Source organism: Nothoprocta perdicaria, unplaced genomic scaffold (genome assembly GCF_003342845.1).
Source record: "Nothoprocta perdicaria isolate Ctin4 unplaced genomic scaffold, notPer1 scaffold_43, whole genome shotgun sequence".
NCBI lineage: Eukaryota > Metazoa > Chordata > Aves > Tinamiformes > Tinamidae > Nothoprocta > Nothoprocta perdicaria.
The window spans coordinates 1,012-17,982 of record NW_020455677.1 but is presented as its reverse complement, the minus strand read 5'-3'; the positions used below and the strand labels follow the sequence as shown (position 1 = coordinate 17,982).

At 42.3% G+C, this 16,971-nt stretch overlaps 1 protein-coding gene across 1 annotated transcript in view; it reads left to right on the top strand.

Moving 5' to 3' along the window:
* LOC112953275 (digestive organ expansion factor homolog) overlaps nucleotides 1-14,816 on the top strand; it is a 16,629-nt gene extending 1,813 nt beyond the window's left edge. The window contains exons 2-12 of the mRNA XM_026046303.1: nucleotides 672-740; nucleotides 2,079-2,334; nucleotides 3,139-3,339; nucleotides 4,878-4,966; nucleotides 6,241-6,651; nucleotides 8,000-8,219; nucleotides 9,983-10,185; nucleotides 11,423-11,605; nucleotides 12,275-12,387; nucleotides 12,898-13,143; nucleotides 13,932-14,816. Of these exons, the coding sequence (XP_025902088.1) occupies nucleotides 672-740; nucleotides 2,079-2,334; nucleotides 3,139-3,339; nucleotides 4,878-4,966; nucleotides 6,241-6,651; nucleotides 8,000-8,219; nucleotides 9,983-10,185; nucleotides 11,423-11,605; nucleotides 12,275-12,387; nucleotides 12,898-13,143; nucleotides 13,932-14,178 (2,238 nt within the window). The 3' untranslated portion in view covers nucleotides 14,179-14,816. The remainder of the gene's footprint in view (nucleotides 1-671; nucleotides 741-2,078; nucleotides 2,335-3,138; nucleotides 3,340-4,877; nucleotides 4,967-6,240; nucleotides 6,652-7,999; nucleotides 8,220-9,982; nucleotides 10,186-11,422; nucleotides 11,606-12,274; nucleotides 12,388-12,897; nucleotides 13,144-13,931) is intronic.
* Nucleotides 14,817-16,971: the final 2,155 nt, after the last annotated feature.

Here is a 16,971-nt window from a genome sequence, read left to right as displayed (position 1 = left end):
AAACTTTGCTCGTAATAAAGCCCGAGCTTGGCTGCTGCCGCCTGGGTGCAGAGGCCCGGCCAGCTGGGTAATCGCAGCCGCCCATGAGCACCGAGGCCGATCTCGTCTTCCCTCGGTCCTGCTTCCCGATAGCCATCTCGTGTAGGCCACGCCGGTCCCGCTTCCTCCCCAGCTCCGGAGATCCTTGTAGCCTCTCTCGCTTCCATGCTCCTTTAAACGCCTTTCTGCTGCCCTCTCGCTGGTACCTCTGGGCTGGTGGGATGCCCTTTACACATGGTGGGGTTCTTGTTTTGTTTTGTTTTATTTTCTCTCCTTCTCCAGACCCCCTAGATACTGTGTAAGAAATTTCTGAAGCTCTTTTTCAGTTTTCACCTGTGTGAATAGATGCTTTGTAACACGTGACCTTATAATTAAAGCTGGAAAATGAGTGGAAGTTTGGGGTTTTTTTTTTGTTTGTTTGTTTTTGTTTTTTTTTTTTTGTTTTTTCCTTAAACAGTTTTAGCATTCAGGTGCCTCATGCTGAGGCCAAGAGCTGAGGCTGTTGTTTTTGGAAATGGGGAGTGCACAAAGCTTCTGTTTCAAACTTTAACTTCACTGAGGCTTGTATAGCTTGACTATTCCCTTCCTTCTCCCTGTCTCCTGTTTTCTGCCGTGTTTAACACCCCTGACAGAGTACAGTATTTCAGTGCTCTCTTTTCAGGGTTTCCGAAAGACCAGAAGCAACTCAAATCTGTGACCTGGTAAGAGATTTTTTTTTTCTTATTCCTCAATTCCCTCTTGTCACTCAACTGACAACAGAACAACACTTAGCATTTCACATTGCAAATTCGGACAGATTTAGTTATTATGTTTAGAAAAGCTGCCTTTAGGAGGAAGAAAGTTTTTAATTCTTCTGTGCAGGTTCTAAGTCAAAACTGATACCATGAGAGGGCAGAAGCAGCAGGAAATAGCCCTGCTGATCTCATTTGGTTTTTTTTTTGCGTATGGCTTGGTCCTGATGAAAAGTGTATTTTTTAATTATTTAAACACTATTGAACTTTGTTTACACAGACCCCTTTAGTGAAAATTAGAAAAAAATGTTTTGTTCTCTGCTCAACAACAGACTTTTCTGTTGTCTGAAGGAGTATGTTAATGTGCACCGCTTTAGAGAGCCAATGCTGTACCTTGGGTTTAAGTGAGGGCTTGTTACCCTCATTTACCCTCAGATTAATTAAAAATTTGAAAGTTTTTGATAGATCTTGATTGAACTTTGAATAGCTTTGCAGTTTCGGTGTGAAAAAAAAATGTTCCTTTTTTTTTTTTTTTTTTTTTTTAATTAGTATTTTATATACTGATGTTCCCTTTGGGAAGAAAGGAAGAAGTAAAGTACTAGTTGGATATGTGTGTTGTTCTGCAGTTCTGTGTTGCTCTGTGTGTGGTTTTCTTAGGAGAATTCAGCAGTGCTTTAGTAAGAGCGTGGCGCTCACATGCACTGACTTGGTGGAGACTGAGTGTGCCACGTTTCGTGCTGATCTGTTTGATGTGCTGACCTGAGTTAAATCGGTGCAGAACGATCTACTCGTTAGTCAGTATTTTAAAAACTAGTAATTGAATTTGTTAGAGATAAGGAAGGGTGGACAGATTCTTGTAACTGGAGACTATCTTCATTCATACAGACATTCAACAAGACTTCATTGATATAACATACCAGTGTTTATAAGGAACAAAAATATGGCACCCATAAACTTTGATTCTTGCCAGTAGTTTGGTAATTTAGCCTAACATTATGATATTTGGAATTTCTGAAATACTTGCTGAGTAAGATCTTAAGAATAGAATTACCTTCAAGTGTATTGTGTGTATTTTTTTTGTTGTTGTTGAAATTCATATGTGTCTAAGTGTGCTAAGGTATTTCCAAAATTTGAATAGAGATGTCCAGCATAACCAGTTGCATAAAATAGGGTATTTCTTGAAATTCTCCATTGCATCTAAGTAAGGATAGGCTGGGAGAAGGAGCTAGAGGAAGCGTATTGGGATGTTGTCTACCAGTCCATAGGTTGTTACTGTTCTTGCTCTTATGCTTCTGTTTTCATTTCCAGTCTGAGAATTCAGATAAATCAAGTGCCGAAAGTGATTCGGAGACTGAACCTGAGCAGGCCTCAGTGTATCACAAACTGCTGGCTACATTGAAGACCTCTCCTGAGTCTGAGAGTGAAGATGATGATGATGACGATGATGAAAGTGAATCGGAAGAAGCTGGGGAAAGTGGCACAGAAGTGGACAGTGAAGAGTACCAAGAGAATGGAGAAGCAGAAGGTGGTGAAGAAGATGAGAATGATATGCCAGATAAAGAAGGTATTTTGTCTTCTCCTTTGCATTGCTAAAAAATATTTCAAGTAGCAAATTTGAAAGTAGCTGTCTTAGCAAGACTCCTGGTTTAGCCTGGCTTGTTGGCTGGGTGCTCTTCTGCTCTGGAGAGACTGTTGCTCCGCTGCCGCTGTGTGGGTGGCAGCAGCAGCTGCTGGAGGATTTAGCAGGGGAGAAGCTGATTGCTCGTGTTCCGGCAGACAGCCCGCTGATGTTTCCCTCAGATGTTGTTGGCGCGGCAGCGAGGGGGAATCCGCAAGGAGCAGGGTACCAGGGCTGCTTCCTCTCGTGCTGCAAAACGCAAGCTGTTGTCTCGCACAGCATCTGGTTTGGCTGCTGCCACAGGGAGGAGAGAAGGGTTTGCCTTGTGGTAGGGGAAAGAATATTTAAAGAAAAGCACCTCCTTTAAAAGGAGAGAAACTCGTTTATCTGTGGGGAAAAATGTGGGAAGGAGGACTCAACATTTTATAATTTTTAAAAAGTTAGGGTCTTTGGCAACTGAAACTTCTAAGCTCTGAATAGAATATATCTTAAATCCTTCCCTAGGGCAATGTATGTCATGTACTGTGCAGCATATGACTGGTGAGACCAAAGTCTATGTTACTGCAAAGTGCACTACCGCTTTTTGTCTGTTTTGGTCTGTTTTTTGGTTTTTTTTGGGGGGGAATTTAGGTAATTTGAAGAAAAAAAGATCTAGTAACTAAAAATTAACAACCTAGACAATAAAAGGTAGCTATAGATAGCAACTCTTCCAGGAGAACTTCACTTATTTCTCTTTCCAACAAATCACAGCTGCAGCAGGGCAGACACTTGGTGAGGAGCAGGCTGATGGTGCAGACGTGTCACATGACCCTAGACATGGAGTAATTGAGGAGTTCACTGATGTGAAACATGAATCTGAATTCAGCTTGGAAAACAATTTCATGGAAGAGGAGAGTGGAGATCACGATGCAGATGAGAGAAGGAGCAGCACCACACAAGCCTCTTCAGAAGGTAACTCACAGTATGTTTCTGTTTAGTGATGTGTCTCTAGAGGAGCATCTGTAAAGACGTGCAAGTTGTGGAACTCCCTAACGACATGCTGTAGAGCTTCTGGTACACTACACATTTTATCTTCCACGTGTGAGCTGGTTATGTAAAGGACATTAAAGCTAATGCAGCGGGTATTGCGTTAGCCCACTAAAACTGAGGGATTCTGCATGGGTCTTCCTTAGCCCACACTAACAGGATCTGTGTGGTTGCTGTCCTGACTTCTTAAGATGAAATGTCAGGAACTGCAGATGTGGGACGAGAACCTCTGAACGGTGTGGTGTGCTCAGGGGGGGCAGTCTGAGCCCTGGGACTGGAGTTGTCCCCCTGTGTGAGCTCTAAATGGTTATACCCTGTGCTAGCACTCGCAGAGCTTCTGTTCATATTTTATGCGATGTCGTATTCACGTCGGATGGCATCGTGTGCGAGAGGGGAATATATTTGCAGCATCCCTGCATCCCTGGTGCTGGCTTATCACCCTAGAGCAGCAGCTGATATCAGATCTGGGGGACAGCCTGGCTGATACATGAAGTGAGTGAAAGCATCACAGGGCCATGTGGTGGTGGTGGGGGGGAGACCCAGCTCATTCTTGTTACCCTGAGAATATTACTTATGCTGTTGGCATTGCATTCTAATGAAAACCACCACCTCCAAATGCATCACACAGTATCACACAGCTTTGTTCAGCCTGTAGAGGAGGCAATGCTTTTCAGTGGGTTCATGTAATTGTTTTACAGAAGATGAATAAAATAGCCCAGGTGATAGTTCTATTGTCGCTAGAATCTCTCGAAATACTTTACTTCATTCCTTTTACTTTGTGTAACCAATGCTGGTATCATTAAAACGCATTGCAGAGTGAGCCTAAATTGCAATTAAATGATATCTCATTTATCTGCATTCCTGAGGAGATATTCTTGGCAACATCATGACTAGCAAGTGTCTTGACTTCTGCCTGGACAGCTTGTACGTGGGCTGGGTATCAGGCATTAATGTTCTTATTATTTTACTTTATGCATGTGTAGCTCCTCTTAGCAATCAATACACAGGGTTTGGTTTTCAAAATAAGCTTTGCATGTGACTTGTGCATGCCTGTGTCTTGAAATATCATGTGATTTTTTTTTTTAATAGTCTGTGTTGGTCTTAACTGAAAAAGGAGCTAAAGACTGAAGATCACTGTGGACTTCCCACTGCACACTGTCACAGCAGTTTTCCTGGCTGCATACTGCTTTACTGTCCAGCTCTTGTTATTGAAAATGGTAGTACATCCAGAGGAATGTCTTTTTTTATTATAAATAAATAAGAAGTAGTCTGTCAAATCTTTCTTTTGTTTTTGTAGAGAGAATTTGACATCCTGTCTCTGTCTCAAAGTGTTCTGGAATAACTAGATTTAGGTTAGCCAGCAGAGAAATACTGTCCTTGACAAATCCATTCTGAAACTCAGTTATAGTATTAGCTACAATAATTCTGTGGTTTTTTTCTTTATTTTGTTTTGTTTTAAACAGACCCATTTAAGCAACATATGGACAAAGAAATGGAAGAAAAAGAAGTAGAAAAAATGTCTACACTTTCTAAGTCTTCAAGTCAAATAAAGGTAATAGTTTTCTGAAGCTGTCCGGAGTTCCTGAAGATTCTGGGATTAAAATAATCTTTTTATGCAAGTAAATTCTTAATTGTTATTAGCTGTTGCCATTGGTGTTGTCAAGGCTTTGTCAGGTTGTTTTATTCTTTGCTCAGCACTAAATTACACTTGAATCTAAAGTCAGCTGTAATGTAGGCATAAAGTGACACGTCAGAGAAACTTAGGTTTAGAGTCTTATCTGTAATTGTGAAGCCACAGGTACTACTTTTGAGCCTGGATGGAACAGGTGACTTTGAAGGGTAACAGCACAATCCCAGGGACTTGCTCTGTGACTGAATTTGAAGGGACTGTGTGTAGTCTTAAAAGTACAGAGCGTCAAAGCTTAATCTTTTTGTTTCGGAATGGCTTTATAAAGATAAAGCGTGTATATTTGCACGCAGGTAAAGGTAAATTCCAATATTCAATTGTTAACTTTGGAATTAATGCATCGATTACAGTATTAGAAAACATTTCATTGCTTGAAATAATGTTATTTTTCAAATATTAACTTTTAGACAAACAGTTGCTTCCTAACCTTTTCATGCCTGGTTTTGTTTTGGAGGTTTGCCTTGCGTTCTGGTCAGCCATATGCTGGGTGGCATTCATTGAAAGGTGTCCAATGGTTATTCAGAGCAAACTGTACTTTTTCTTCCTCAGTGCCACCTGAAGCAATATACTACCTATCTTTGGCTAGTTTCATGTAGCTATTTTGCAGAAATAGGTTGAGACAACTTACATGGCAAGAAGCTGAAAGATTTATTCTTCCCCTTACTACAGCTTTCCCTCTGGAAATTAAACAGTCTCCATCTGGACTGGCATTTGGTAATGGACCCCAGACTTCTGGGGTTAGTCCCTAATTGATTTTTTTTTCTTTAAATAATGCAGAGTGGTTAATCTATAAGCAGAAGTGGACACCTGTGCTCTTGTCTTGTCCATGTTTTGTGCCGTTGATTTGCAAGCTCAAGTTGGCCAGAAGTGACTTCCTTTCTCTTCCTTTTTCATTTATGAAAGGAGTGTTGTGATTGCCATCTTGTTCAACAGTTGTTGTTTGTTGTTAAATAAGGAAATTCTTATTTTCCATTGTGTATTAAAGGAAAAAAAGATACTGCATAGTTGAAGGAATGATTTTGATTTGTATTATGAAAATATAATTTTTTCAAACTTGATGAACTTTATTAAACTGACGTCAGTAGTGGTGTGCTTTAGCTGTATGAAGCTTGATGCATTTGACTCTTCTTTTCTTTTAGTGGCCAAGGCTGGGCCAGCTAACTTTTTCATCCACTTTGGAGAAACAGAAAACCTTAAAGCCAGACAAAGAAGTTGATATGAAGCAGCTTCATCTTCACAAGCCTTTAGAGGTCACTTGGCCAAAAGTGAACAAACAGTTGCTCTCCTCGCTGAACAAATCGTATGATTCCTGTTTTACTCCGCTACAAAGAGAGCTCTTCTGCATCATGAATACATACAGGGACTTGTTCTATCCAGAAAGCACTGCTTTAACAAATGGAGAAGAAATTCGCCTTGCTTATTGCCTGCATGCACTGAACCATGTCCTGAAGGCAAATGCCCAGGTGCTTAGCAATAATGCTAAACGAAGGGACCGAAAGCCAGGGATTGATACTGATGAATACAGAGATCAAGGACTCACTAGACCTAAGGTAAGAGAACTTACTCTGTGATTCCCCTCTACCTAGAGTGTTTGGTCAGACCACATAAAAGTCCCAGTGTTTTATGGTGAAATATATCCATTGCCACTCTGTTGTGCGGCATGTTCCCAGGTGTGTGCCTTTATATATCCCTGCGTTGTGCCTGGCAGCTGTCTGCGTTGGGCCAGGGCAAATACCCTGTTAGAAGTGGTAGAGAGTATAAGTTTGTCAGTCAACCTCTTTCTGTGGTGAGCTTGGCTTACCTTTCTCCACGTCCTGTTATTGCTGCAGACTGACCTGTTGCCTTCTGCTTCCATTTCTGAACCTGCCACTGTTGAAAGCGTCTCCGCATTCATCATCAATATTAGTGCAGTTAGTGGAGGCTGTCACCCATGTGGGATGTCTCAGGGGATTGTTTTCTTGTCCTTATCCACTTGTAAGGACTGGTTTGCATGGCCTTGGTCTCCTGGAAGAGCTCAGCTAGTTCCTTCTGCCTTCCCCTTGTCCCACCATGTTGTGCTTTGCTCCAGGCACTCCTCTTTAGTACAGCCTACTTTAGTGGGAGACTCACCCACGCTCCTGTTGTGTGATGAGAGCTGTACTCTCTCTCCCACGGTTAAAAACATCATTTTTTTGGAGTACATCTCACTAATCCACAGTTTCCTCTAGTTGATAACTAGTTAGAGTTGGTTTTGGCTGACCTGTCACAGGTGGTGCCAATTTACCTGCTGAATAGTTTCAAAGCCAGATTTCAGTATTTCCTGCACCCCTGGCAAATGCTTCTGTTTTTGTTTCAGTGGTAACTTGCCACTTAGGCTCCCCAAATCTCTCTGCATGATGAGCTGCTGTTGCCACACACTCAAGAATGAAACTTTGCCCTTACCCACATATTGTGCAATTTGGTAGAGCTGGGAGACTGAAAATGCTGCCACTTGTTTAGGTGGGGAGCACAGGAGGCTGTGCCTGGTGTTAAGTTCCTGGTAGTGATGCTCTATGTGTGAGCTGGAGAAATAGGCTGAGCTGCTGACAAGGGCATTCTCCCTCCTTGCTGGATGGCCTAATTTTGCCTGTTCTGCAACCCATTGGGCTCTGTCTGCCTTTACTCCAAGAAGCTTATCGGGGGCACACGATGAGGGAGTCAAAAACTGGGGACCTGTTTCGGCACAGAGCATGTGCTTCTGCTGTATGGCACAGGTCTGCTTGTTACACTGGGGTTTTGTCATTTCTCTTTGGTTGTCGGGAGACCTAATAGGTACAGGTCTGAGTCAAAATAATTGCTTAACACAATGGATAGTTACTTAGCATGTGGATATTTGTATTTTAAGGGCTGTTCTGTTGTAACGTGTTGGTCTGTATGCAGGTACTGATGGTGGTGCCCTTTCGGGAATGCGCGTTGCGAATTGTGCACAACCTCATCAGTCTCCTGGAAGTGAACAGTGACAAAAAAATAGATGTGAGCAATAAGAAGCGCTTCAAGGGGGAGTTTGGCTCTGACCCAGAAGAGAAGCCCCCCAACCTGAAAAGACCCGAAGACTATGAAGCTGTCTTTGCTGGCAACATCGATGACCACTTCAGAATCGGTACTGACCCACCAAACTGATCATCTTTTACTTGCAAAGAAGCCAGGAGTCATCTGAACTAGTTCTTCCTAGATGGCTGAAAGTCACCATTAGGACTGGAAGCTCTAATGAGACTTCAGATTCAGAGGATCTTATGCTCTATTTGGATTGGCAAAATATTCCCTGCCTTGCCAAAACTTGAAAAAGAAACATGAAACTAATGTGTTTTTTTTTTTTTTTTTTTTCTCCACATCACATTCAGAAGCACTTAAATCAGAATTCAGTGATTGCATTATAGTGGCACAATTGCCCATATCTCTAGTAGTCTTGATTATTCAACAAACTTTTACATAAGAAAACCTTTCAGGCTAGATGAGCTTGCTTACAATTTATTATGTAGTCCATATTAACTGGAACAAAATTTGAAGCTTGATACTGAGCAAAGCAATTTTCTGTGGTACTGCCTATGGTTTTCTTGCATGCGAAGAGCGATAGCGAGCAAGAAGGACCATTGGCAGAGTAGCAAATTTTAAGTCTCTTTCATAATATTGTGCTTTCATGCTGGTTTGGTAACTCGGTATGGAGAGAATTAGCTAGCAGCTTCGTTGCTGGAGCTGCCAGGATGAGTAGGCAGTTCTTCTAACTTCTCTTGACAGATAAGAAGCTCTTAAAATTATTGCCCCTTAAAGCGTAAATTGGCATCCCAAGAGATTTAATGATACAGTGGAGGACGCAAGCAGTTCCCACTCATTCTTTCTTTTCAAGTGAATATCTGTCTTGCTGAGAGCATCTTACTTTCTGGAGCAAAATAACTTCTTTTCAATCCCTTCCCATACTACAGTCTGCTTGATCCACTTATTGTGAAGAAGTGCTTGAAGAAACTTACTGTGCTGGTGCCTGCAGAAGCAGTGGAATTATTGTGCTTCACACTTTGTGAATTTAGCACTAAAATGTAATTTCAAGTACATTTCTTATGTACTTTAAATGACCTTGCTGAAGTCATTGTTTCACATTCTTAACAATAACAACAAAAAAAGTTGTTCAGCTTAAACTCCATATGTGCTAATGTGTTCTGCAACCAGTCATACCTTGGAAATTGAGCCATTTGTGACAGTTTCTTAATGTTTATCATTGGGTTAAATAAGAGAGCAGGAGAGGTGGTTATTGATGTATGGGTGAAGTTCTTAAAAACCTCTTCCATTGTGCCCATGATAGTTGGCTCCGCACACGGAGGTGAGAATGTTGATGACTCTTGTGGTCCTGTGAAGGAAAGCAGTCTCTGCTTTCAGGAGATCTCCACTGAGTCTTTCATGCCAGATTACGATGATAAAAATCAAAGGCAAGAAATGAGTTTCCACTCTCACAGCTCAGCTTCTGGGAGGATTTCTTGTTTGTGTTTGTGCAAGAACACATTTGTCTTTCGTATTCGGCCCGCCTTTCCTCCAAATTTCAGTTGGAAGTAGAGAAAAATCTGTTTCTGTTCAAAAGCATCATTCTGAGTATGAAGAATCTGGGGGGAAGCATGTTACTGAGGTTACTGCACTCCATGCAAATCTACTTTTTGGTTTTTTTCCCAGATAGACTAATATGGAGTATGAGGGGAACAGTGGAAGGGAAGGTAGATTTTCAGCAAAATAAGAATTCTGGCTAGAATTGTTTTGTTGAGCCCTTGGTACGTGTGAAGGGAGAGGAAATGTAAGCAGTTTTGGTTACAGATGGCTCTAGAAGAAAATAAGTTGGTGACTGACTTTACTAAAACACTGTTGTTGGCTTTTTTTGGACAGGGGTTGCGATTCTCCAAAAGAGCATGAGGTTGTACGCGCCGTTTTACTCCTCAGACATCATCATTGCCTCTCCCCTGGGCATGAGGACTGTTATTGGCGCGGAGGGAGAGAAGAAAAGAGATTTTGATTTTCTGTCATCTATAGAAATTCTCATAATTGACCAAGCAGATATTTACCTGATGCAGAATTGGGAACATGTTCAGGTGGGTTTTCACTTATACTGTTTTTGACTTACTGTGTCTTGTTCTGACGCAACTTTTTTTTTTCCAGAAGTGAAGGGTTATAGGCATTTTCTTGCTGATGGTCTTCCTGATGCATATCCTTCCTTCCCTTAAGCCTGGTATTTTCTCATGCTCAGAATAATCCACCTGTGGATTTTGGTAGTATTCATCACCACCTATACCCTGTAAATCTTTGTATTTGGTGCCTTACTGGTAAACTTCATCAGGGCTTGTGGATGGGTGGGGTTGTGTGGTGTTTTTTTTGTTTGTTTGTTTTTGGACAGTTGTAGTTACCTTGCAGGATGAGATAATGATGATTTCTTTAATCATGCCTGGCAGAAAACATGCCGAAAAGATGCCAGTTGTCTGAGTGCCCAGTGCCTCATTTAGATTGCAGCCATGTAAGGAACTTGCCTACTGGAAGAACCTAAATTAGGCTGTGCAATGGGAGCTGTTGCTTTTCTCCATTGAATGTAGAGGGATGTTAAACATTAGTCATGTCCTAACTAGAACAGTAGGAGGACTTCTCTGTATGTGTAATGAAAATATAGTGCAAGGATTTGCATAGTGTGGAGTAGAATCCACATTCTTGACTCTTGGTTAATCAAACTTCCAAAGATGAAAGGTTTCTTTTCGTATTAAAACACTCCTGAGGGTACCTGGGCTAGGTGCTTTGAGAGCATGGTATTACTGTATATCTGGAGTTTAGAGTCCAGAAGGAATCTTGTTTTCTCAGGAATCTGAGGAAGGTTATGTGAGCCTGCTTAATATCTGAAGTGTGTGTCCTGGAAATTGTTTCCTGGTTTTTTTTTTTATGGGCACAAGAAGTGCAGCAGCTTAGACAGCAGTGAAGCCAAAGAGCTATGATTTTTTTTCACTTCCAACCGAATTTTCCCTGAGTGAGAGAAGTGCATTTAAGCTTTCTTGAATAGACCTGAGGTTCCTGAGCTTGTCTTAATGCGAACAAACATAAATCCTGCTATCCATGCCAGGTGGGAGAAAATTGGAAGCTGAGACTGCACCAGATGGTAACGCCGACCAGACCGTAACGCTGACCAGACCAAACTGTTCTTGCTGTTGTCTGTCAGCTCCAGTTGCGTCGGGAGCATTTGTGGTGGTTGTTCTGTGCTGCCTTACTCGTCCTTGCTCTTTTCCTGCTGCAGTGGAGGCTCTTGCAGCATGGGAGCAACAGGATGAGCCTGTGTTTCCTTTTGTGCAGCACCTGATGAAGCACACGAACCTCCTGCCTCTGGATTCCCATGGGGTAGACTTCTCCCGAGTGCGCATGCTGAATCTCAATAACTGGTCCAAGTACTACCGTCAGACACTGCTCTTCAGTGCTCTTCCAGATCCCCAGATTAACTCCATCTTCAACAAGCACTGCTTCAATTACATGGGCCAGGTAAGTTCACGTAGAGCCTGAAATCCTTCCCTTAAATGCTGGTGTAGTAAAGCGGGAGAGGAGTAAACCCAACGCACGGAAGCCTTCCACGTTCCCTTCTACAAAGAGTTTTACTTTCTGTGTGCCAGCAGGTTCCATTAGCCAGGTGTCTCAGTTTGAATCTCTCTGATGATGCACAATATTTCTGATGCTGTGACAAAACTATGAAATACTGCTCTTTTTGTAGCAGGACTTGATCCTTTTGTTTTGCAAGTAACAGCTGTGTGTCGAACTAGGTTTGGTTTTGTTCTTAACTTTGTATGCTTGCATAAATTATCTTGTTTCATTTGTTTAAGTGAGCGATTTTCTTGCTTTATTTCCTAATATAAAAAAAGGAAGCTCAGAAACATGTTACGTCTGAGAGAAGTACGAAAAGTGAGAACTTGAGTTTTCCACCTCAGATGTATGAAAGACAGGAGATAATCAGTAGTCAATTCTATCTATAGTAGTCAATTCTATCTTTAATAGGTCTGTTATATTTATATGTGTAAATATAGCTTTTTTTTAAAAAGAAAAAAAAAAAAAAAAAAGGCAGTATTGCCTGAAGATGAATCACTAGCAGAAAGTGCTCAGAGTGACTTTCAAAGCATCGTTTACTGCTTCCCTAAGTGTCTTTCTTTAATCTTGCAGGTAGCCGTCCGGAACATACCGCAGATCGGCTCCATCAGCCAGGTTGTGGTGCAGCTTCCTCATGTGTTCCGGAGGCTGGAAGTTGAGAGCTTAACTTCAGTAATAGATAGAAGGTACTGTGCTTTGTGGGCTCTTCTGCTGTGCCTCAGTGACTGCAAATGTAGATGTGCTCAGCTAGCAGAGCGTGCTGCTGCTGCAGGGTACAGGGCCAAAGTGCATTCACAACAGAAGTGTGCCCTCGATAGCCTTTGGGTGTGAATTAGGCCCTGCTGGAGAGTACTGACTTCATGCCAAAGGCACTGGAGAATAAAGCCCACAGAAAGCTCTAGGTGTCCCTGCGTGAGCAGGGAGGGTGGACTAGATCATCTCTAGGCGTCCCTTCCAACCTCTCCCAGTCTGTGATTCTGTGAAGGAAATACCAGGCTGCCATATCTTCATAGTACCAATGTAACCTTTGCTTTTCATCTTGTACAAGTGTAGAAACCGTAAGAAGTAAAAGCAGCAAAATCTAGTACGGGAATTCTCAGTGATCTTGTGTGTCTGATATTTCTCTGTGAGACCCTATCGGTATATGGAAGGTGAGTGTTCATTCTGGCTAAGACATTTTTGTGTTCTCTTCTCAGGTTCCAGTTCTTCATTGACAAAGTTTTGCCTGAGTACCGTGACGCCATCATGTCGCACACACTCATCTATGTTCCATCATATTTTGACTATGTGCGTCTTCGAAATTACTTCAAGAAAGAGGAGCTGAATTTTGTCCACATTTGTGAATACACTAAAAAAGGTGGCATCTGCAGAGCCAGGCGTTTCTTCCTCAAAGGAGAAAAGCAGTTCTTACTGCTCACTGAGCGCTTCCACTTTTACAAAAGGTGAACTGTGGGCTGGCTTTTCCTTTGACATGCGTGTGTTTTGGAGGTAGAGCCTGACATTAGGCATAGATCACATAGATATTGCTATATTGCTTTCTGGAACAGCTAACTGTCTGGAGACTTTAACCAAACTAAGAGCTTTTCAGATAATGTGGGATTTTTTAACATTGCCTGCAGTCTCTTGCAGAACTTCTAATGTTTTGATATGAATAGGGCTTTACTCAGGAATTTTAGCGCTGCCAAGTTCCACTGGTGTCAGGAGAGCTGCAAACTGGGATTCACTGTGCCTTTAATTAGTGTTTGCACCAGAATATTACATAATGTCTCAAAAACAGCATGGAGTTAGTTCCATAATGTGATGTGGACAGCCAGCACAACTTGGAAAGTTTGCTACAGCCTGACTGGAGCTGTTATGGAAATTTCTAATAGAACTCTTTTTCCTGTTAGTAGATATTTTCTTTTGTCAAATATGAACTGTTCTAGAAGCCTCAACCTGACCAGGCTTTGCTGTCTTATAGTTCAAGCCAAAGAACCTGAGTTCTGTAGAAACTCATGGTACTCTGTACTTCAGAGAGTCACAATGCCTGGCAGCCTTAGGGCTCTTAATACTCCATCTGTGACGAACTAGTCTTCTGTGCACAATGCAGAGTTTGTCAAGCAGAGCTAATGACACTAATGTGCACTGAAAATGATGGAAATCAGGAGAACTGAGATAGGATTGACTGTTCTAACTTACACGTTTTGTGGAAATTTGCAGGCCAATGTGATTTGTTTCTTTCCTACTGCAGGTACACAATAAAAGGCATTAAGAACCTCATTTTCTACGAGTTACCAACCTATCCCCACTTCTACAGTGAGATTTGTAATATGATGAAGGCTACAGACAGTGGAGTGGATGCCACTTGGACCTGTACTGTCCTCTATTCCAAGTATGATGCTCAGAAATTGGCTGCTGTTGTTGGCATAGATCGCACAGCTCAAATGCTACAGTCCAAAAAAAATGTGCACCTCTTCATTACAGGAGAAAATGAATAAACAACTTTGCAATCTAGAGCCTGGGTGGACCTGGATTTTGCTGCCTTGCATCTGGATAAGATACTTTTTGATGCTGCTTTTTAACAAAGTGTTCATTTTCTATTTCTTTTACTAATTATCTTGTTGAAATGCTTCTTTATAGTATTAAAATTTATTCTAGTCCAACATGAAAAGGGAAGATACTATTCAAAAAAGCAGTAGATGGCCAGTTTCTTCTGTGTGTAAACAAAATCAATTCAAAATTCCTCTCCACTGACTTTTGTGTTTAAACTCACTGTTCGGTGAAGATTGGTGGTGTTAAGATGCCTTTTGATTTGATTCTTCCTCTTTTCAGGTATAGTAAACTTGCCTCCTTTCATCAAAGGCACTTTTCCCTTTTAATCCGGGGAAGAATTTACCCCTTGCACAATAAGCAGTGCCTCAGTAAGGGAGGTGCAGGTGAAGCCTCAGCAGCCCCCACATCCTGATGAATGATGTCGAGCCATTTGCCTCGGCTCGACCGATGAACGTGCTCGGGTGGCAACTGGTTTGGCATTTTTCCTGAGCAACCTAAATACATCTGCCTGCTATTTAAAATACTTATTGCAGTCCCACTAATGGGTCGGTTTCAGTAGAGATACATATGTGGTATTTATATATTTTATACACATATATACATACAACATGCACATATATATAACACAAAATACATATTTGTTCAGAGGGGTTGGAAAATGATTTAAGTGTGACAAGTGGAAGGGCAGATACTAACCTCACCTCAGCATTATCAAAGCAGTGCTGTGGAACTGTGATGTAGTTGCAAATACCTGTCACTTCCCCAAACTCTTGTGTGTGTTTATTTTATTCTTTTAATATGTATATATGCTGCCCTTAATCTTTGCTTGTGTAAAGTATAGAAGTGTCATTGTGCTGTCTCTTCTTTCTTTTTATATCCTCTTAAGAGCTGAGTGTCGTTTAAAAGGAGCCAGGAGTCATTTCTGTAAGCACGTGCTGGAACTGTTGGCAGACGGTCCTGCAGAGGAGGCTCTTAAGGCCCATGTGAGCCCGAATGCAGGAGGGAAGAATCCACACTGGGATCAACTGTGAGGAGATTCTCATCTAGGAGGGGCTGGAGGAAAACATGTCAAAGGGGAATAAACCCCTCAAGTAAATGCACAAGCACCTAAGCCATTTTTTAGAATCCTAACTAATTCCTATATTTTTGAGGGAGTGTGAGCTTGTATCATAATTGCAGACCTCAAACGGCTTAGTGGCTGTGCAAATTCACGTAGTTCCCTGCTTTCTGCCTTAAGTAGTGATGGTGTGTGTTAGTTTTAAGGCCCTCTGCTATACATGCAAGAATTTAAGCCAGCCAGGGTACAGTTCTCTTTTGAACCTCTGACACAGAGCAGAGACAGCAGCCGAGGATTTTCTTGTATCAAGCAAAGGCTTGGTGGGGGAGAGCTGTGGTGTGCGTATAAAAGCAGACACACAAAATAGGATTAAGGATTTGGCTTCCCACACCGGATGTACTTAGCACAGATGAATAGTGGCTGACCTCTGGAAAAGCTGAAGTGGAGCTGCTGAGGGAGATAACAGGGTGCAGCACAGCCACTGACTGAGGAGGCAGCAAGAGGGTTGTGCCTGAGTCTGGACTGTAAGTTTTTGGCCCTCTTGATAGCGGGACTGTGCCATGAGCTGGATATAGGATTTGGTCTTGTTGAAAACTCCCTTGCTGCCATTACAAATCAGATAAAGGCCCTTAGCTTGAGTCTTGAGTCAAAAATAAAGCAAAAATCTTGTCATCTTCACAAAGAAGAGTTGGTGAAGCGGGAGAGGCCCGAGGGGAAATACGGGATGGTGGTTGCTCTTCAGCAGCCCTGAACTGTGCGAGTGGGGCCGCTGCCACTGCTACCCCAACACCCCGGTGCTGCCCCAAGACCCACAACAGGGAGGCCTTGGCCACGAGGAGGATGACTCCGGGCAGCACCAGCCATGAAGAAGGCCCTCAACAGGGAGGCCTTGGCCAGGAGCAGGAGGAGGACTCCTTCAAGGTTTGTTCAAGTTGCTCACTGGAGCCACCAGCTCCCACAAGGATGCACATCTATCGGGTGCGAGCAGCTGCTGTGAACCAGCTCTCCGAAAGGGAGGTATTAAAATGATCACAGCATGCGTGGTAGTCGAGAAATAAATATTTAGTTACGTAAGAGATTCAGAAGCCTTCAATAAAGGACATGATGAGAGATCAAGGTAAGACACAGGGAAACAACGCCCGGGCCAAAAATAAGTAACCTTGGAGCAGCTGACAGCATGATGATGTCACTGCAACCAAAGCAGGAGTTTGGGGTTAGCCTTTCAGCTAAAGCAGCACAACCGCGCTGCCGTCGGGCCCTCTCCGTGTGACGTTACCGTTCCTGGGTCAAACCCTCGCCCCTGGTAATGGCGTGTCACATCTAGAGAGGTGTTGCTGAATTCGTCAAGCTGGATTATTACCAGTGTGTTGTAACGTCTATTAGTCTATTATTAGTCTCTCTTTTATGCTCTGTAAAAGGAGAATTGGGTAGCAGGGGCCCTAATTGAAAAACTGTTGCCAGTACCTTATTATTACTGGGTATTAGGCAGTAATCTCTGTGTTACCTCCTTGTCTTGGGTGTCAGGCTTAAAGATTTGCTTGCCATTTAATTAATAGGTTAGAAAAGAATGAATATTTAGCTCCAACCGTGCATTTTTTTTTAATAAAGCAGGAAAAGCTGAATCAGTTTGGTATCAAGTCATGAGCCCAGGCTTAAAATGGATAATTAGGAACCAGTTAAT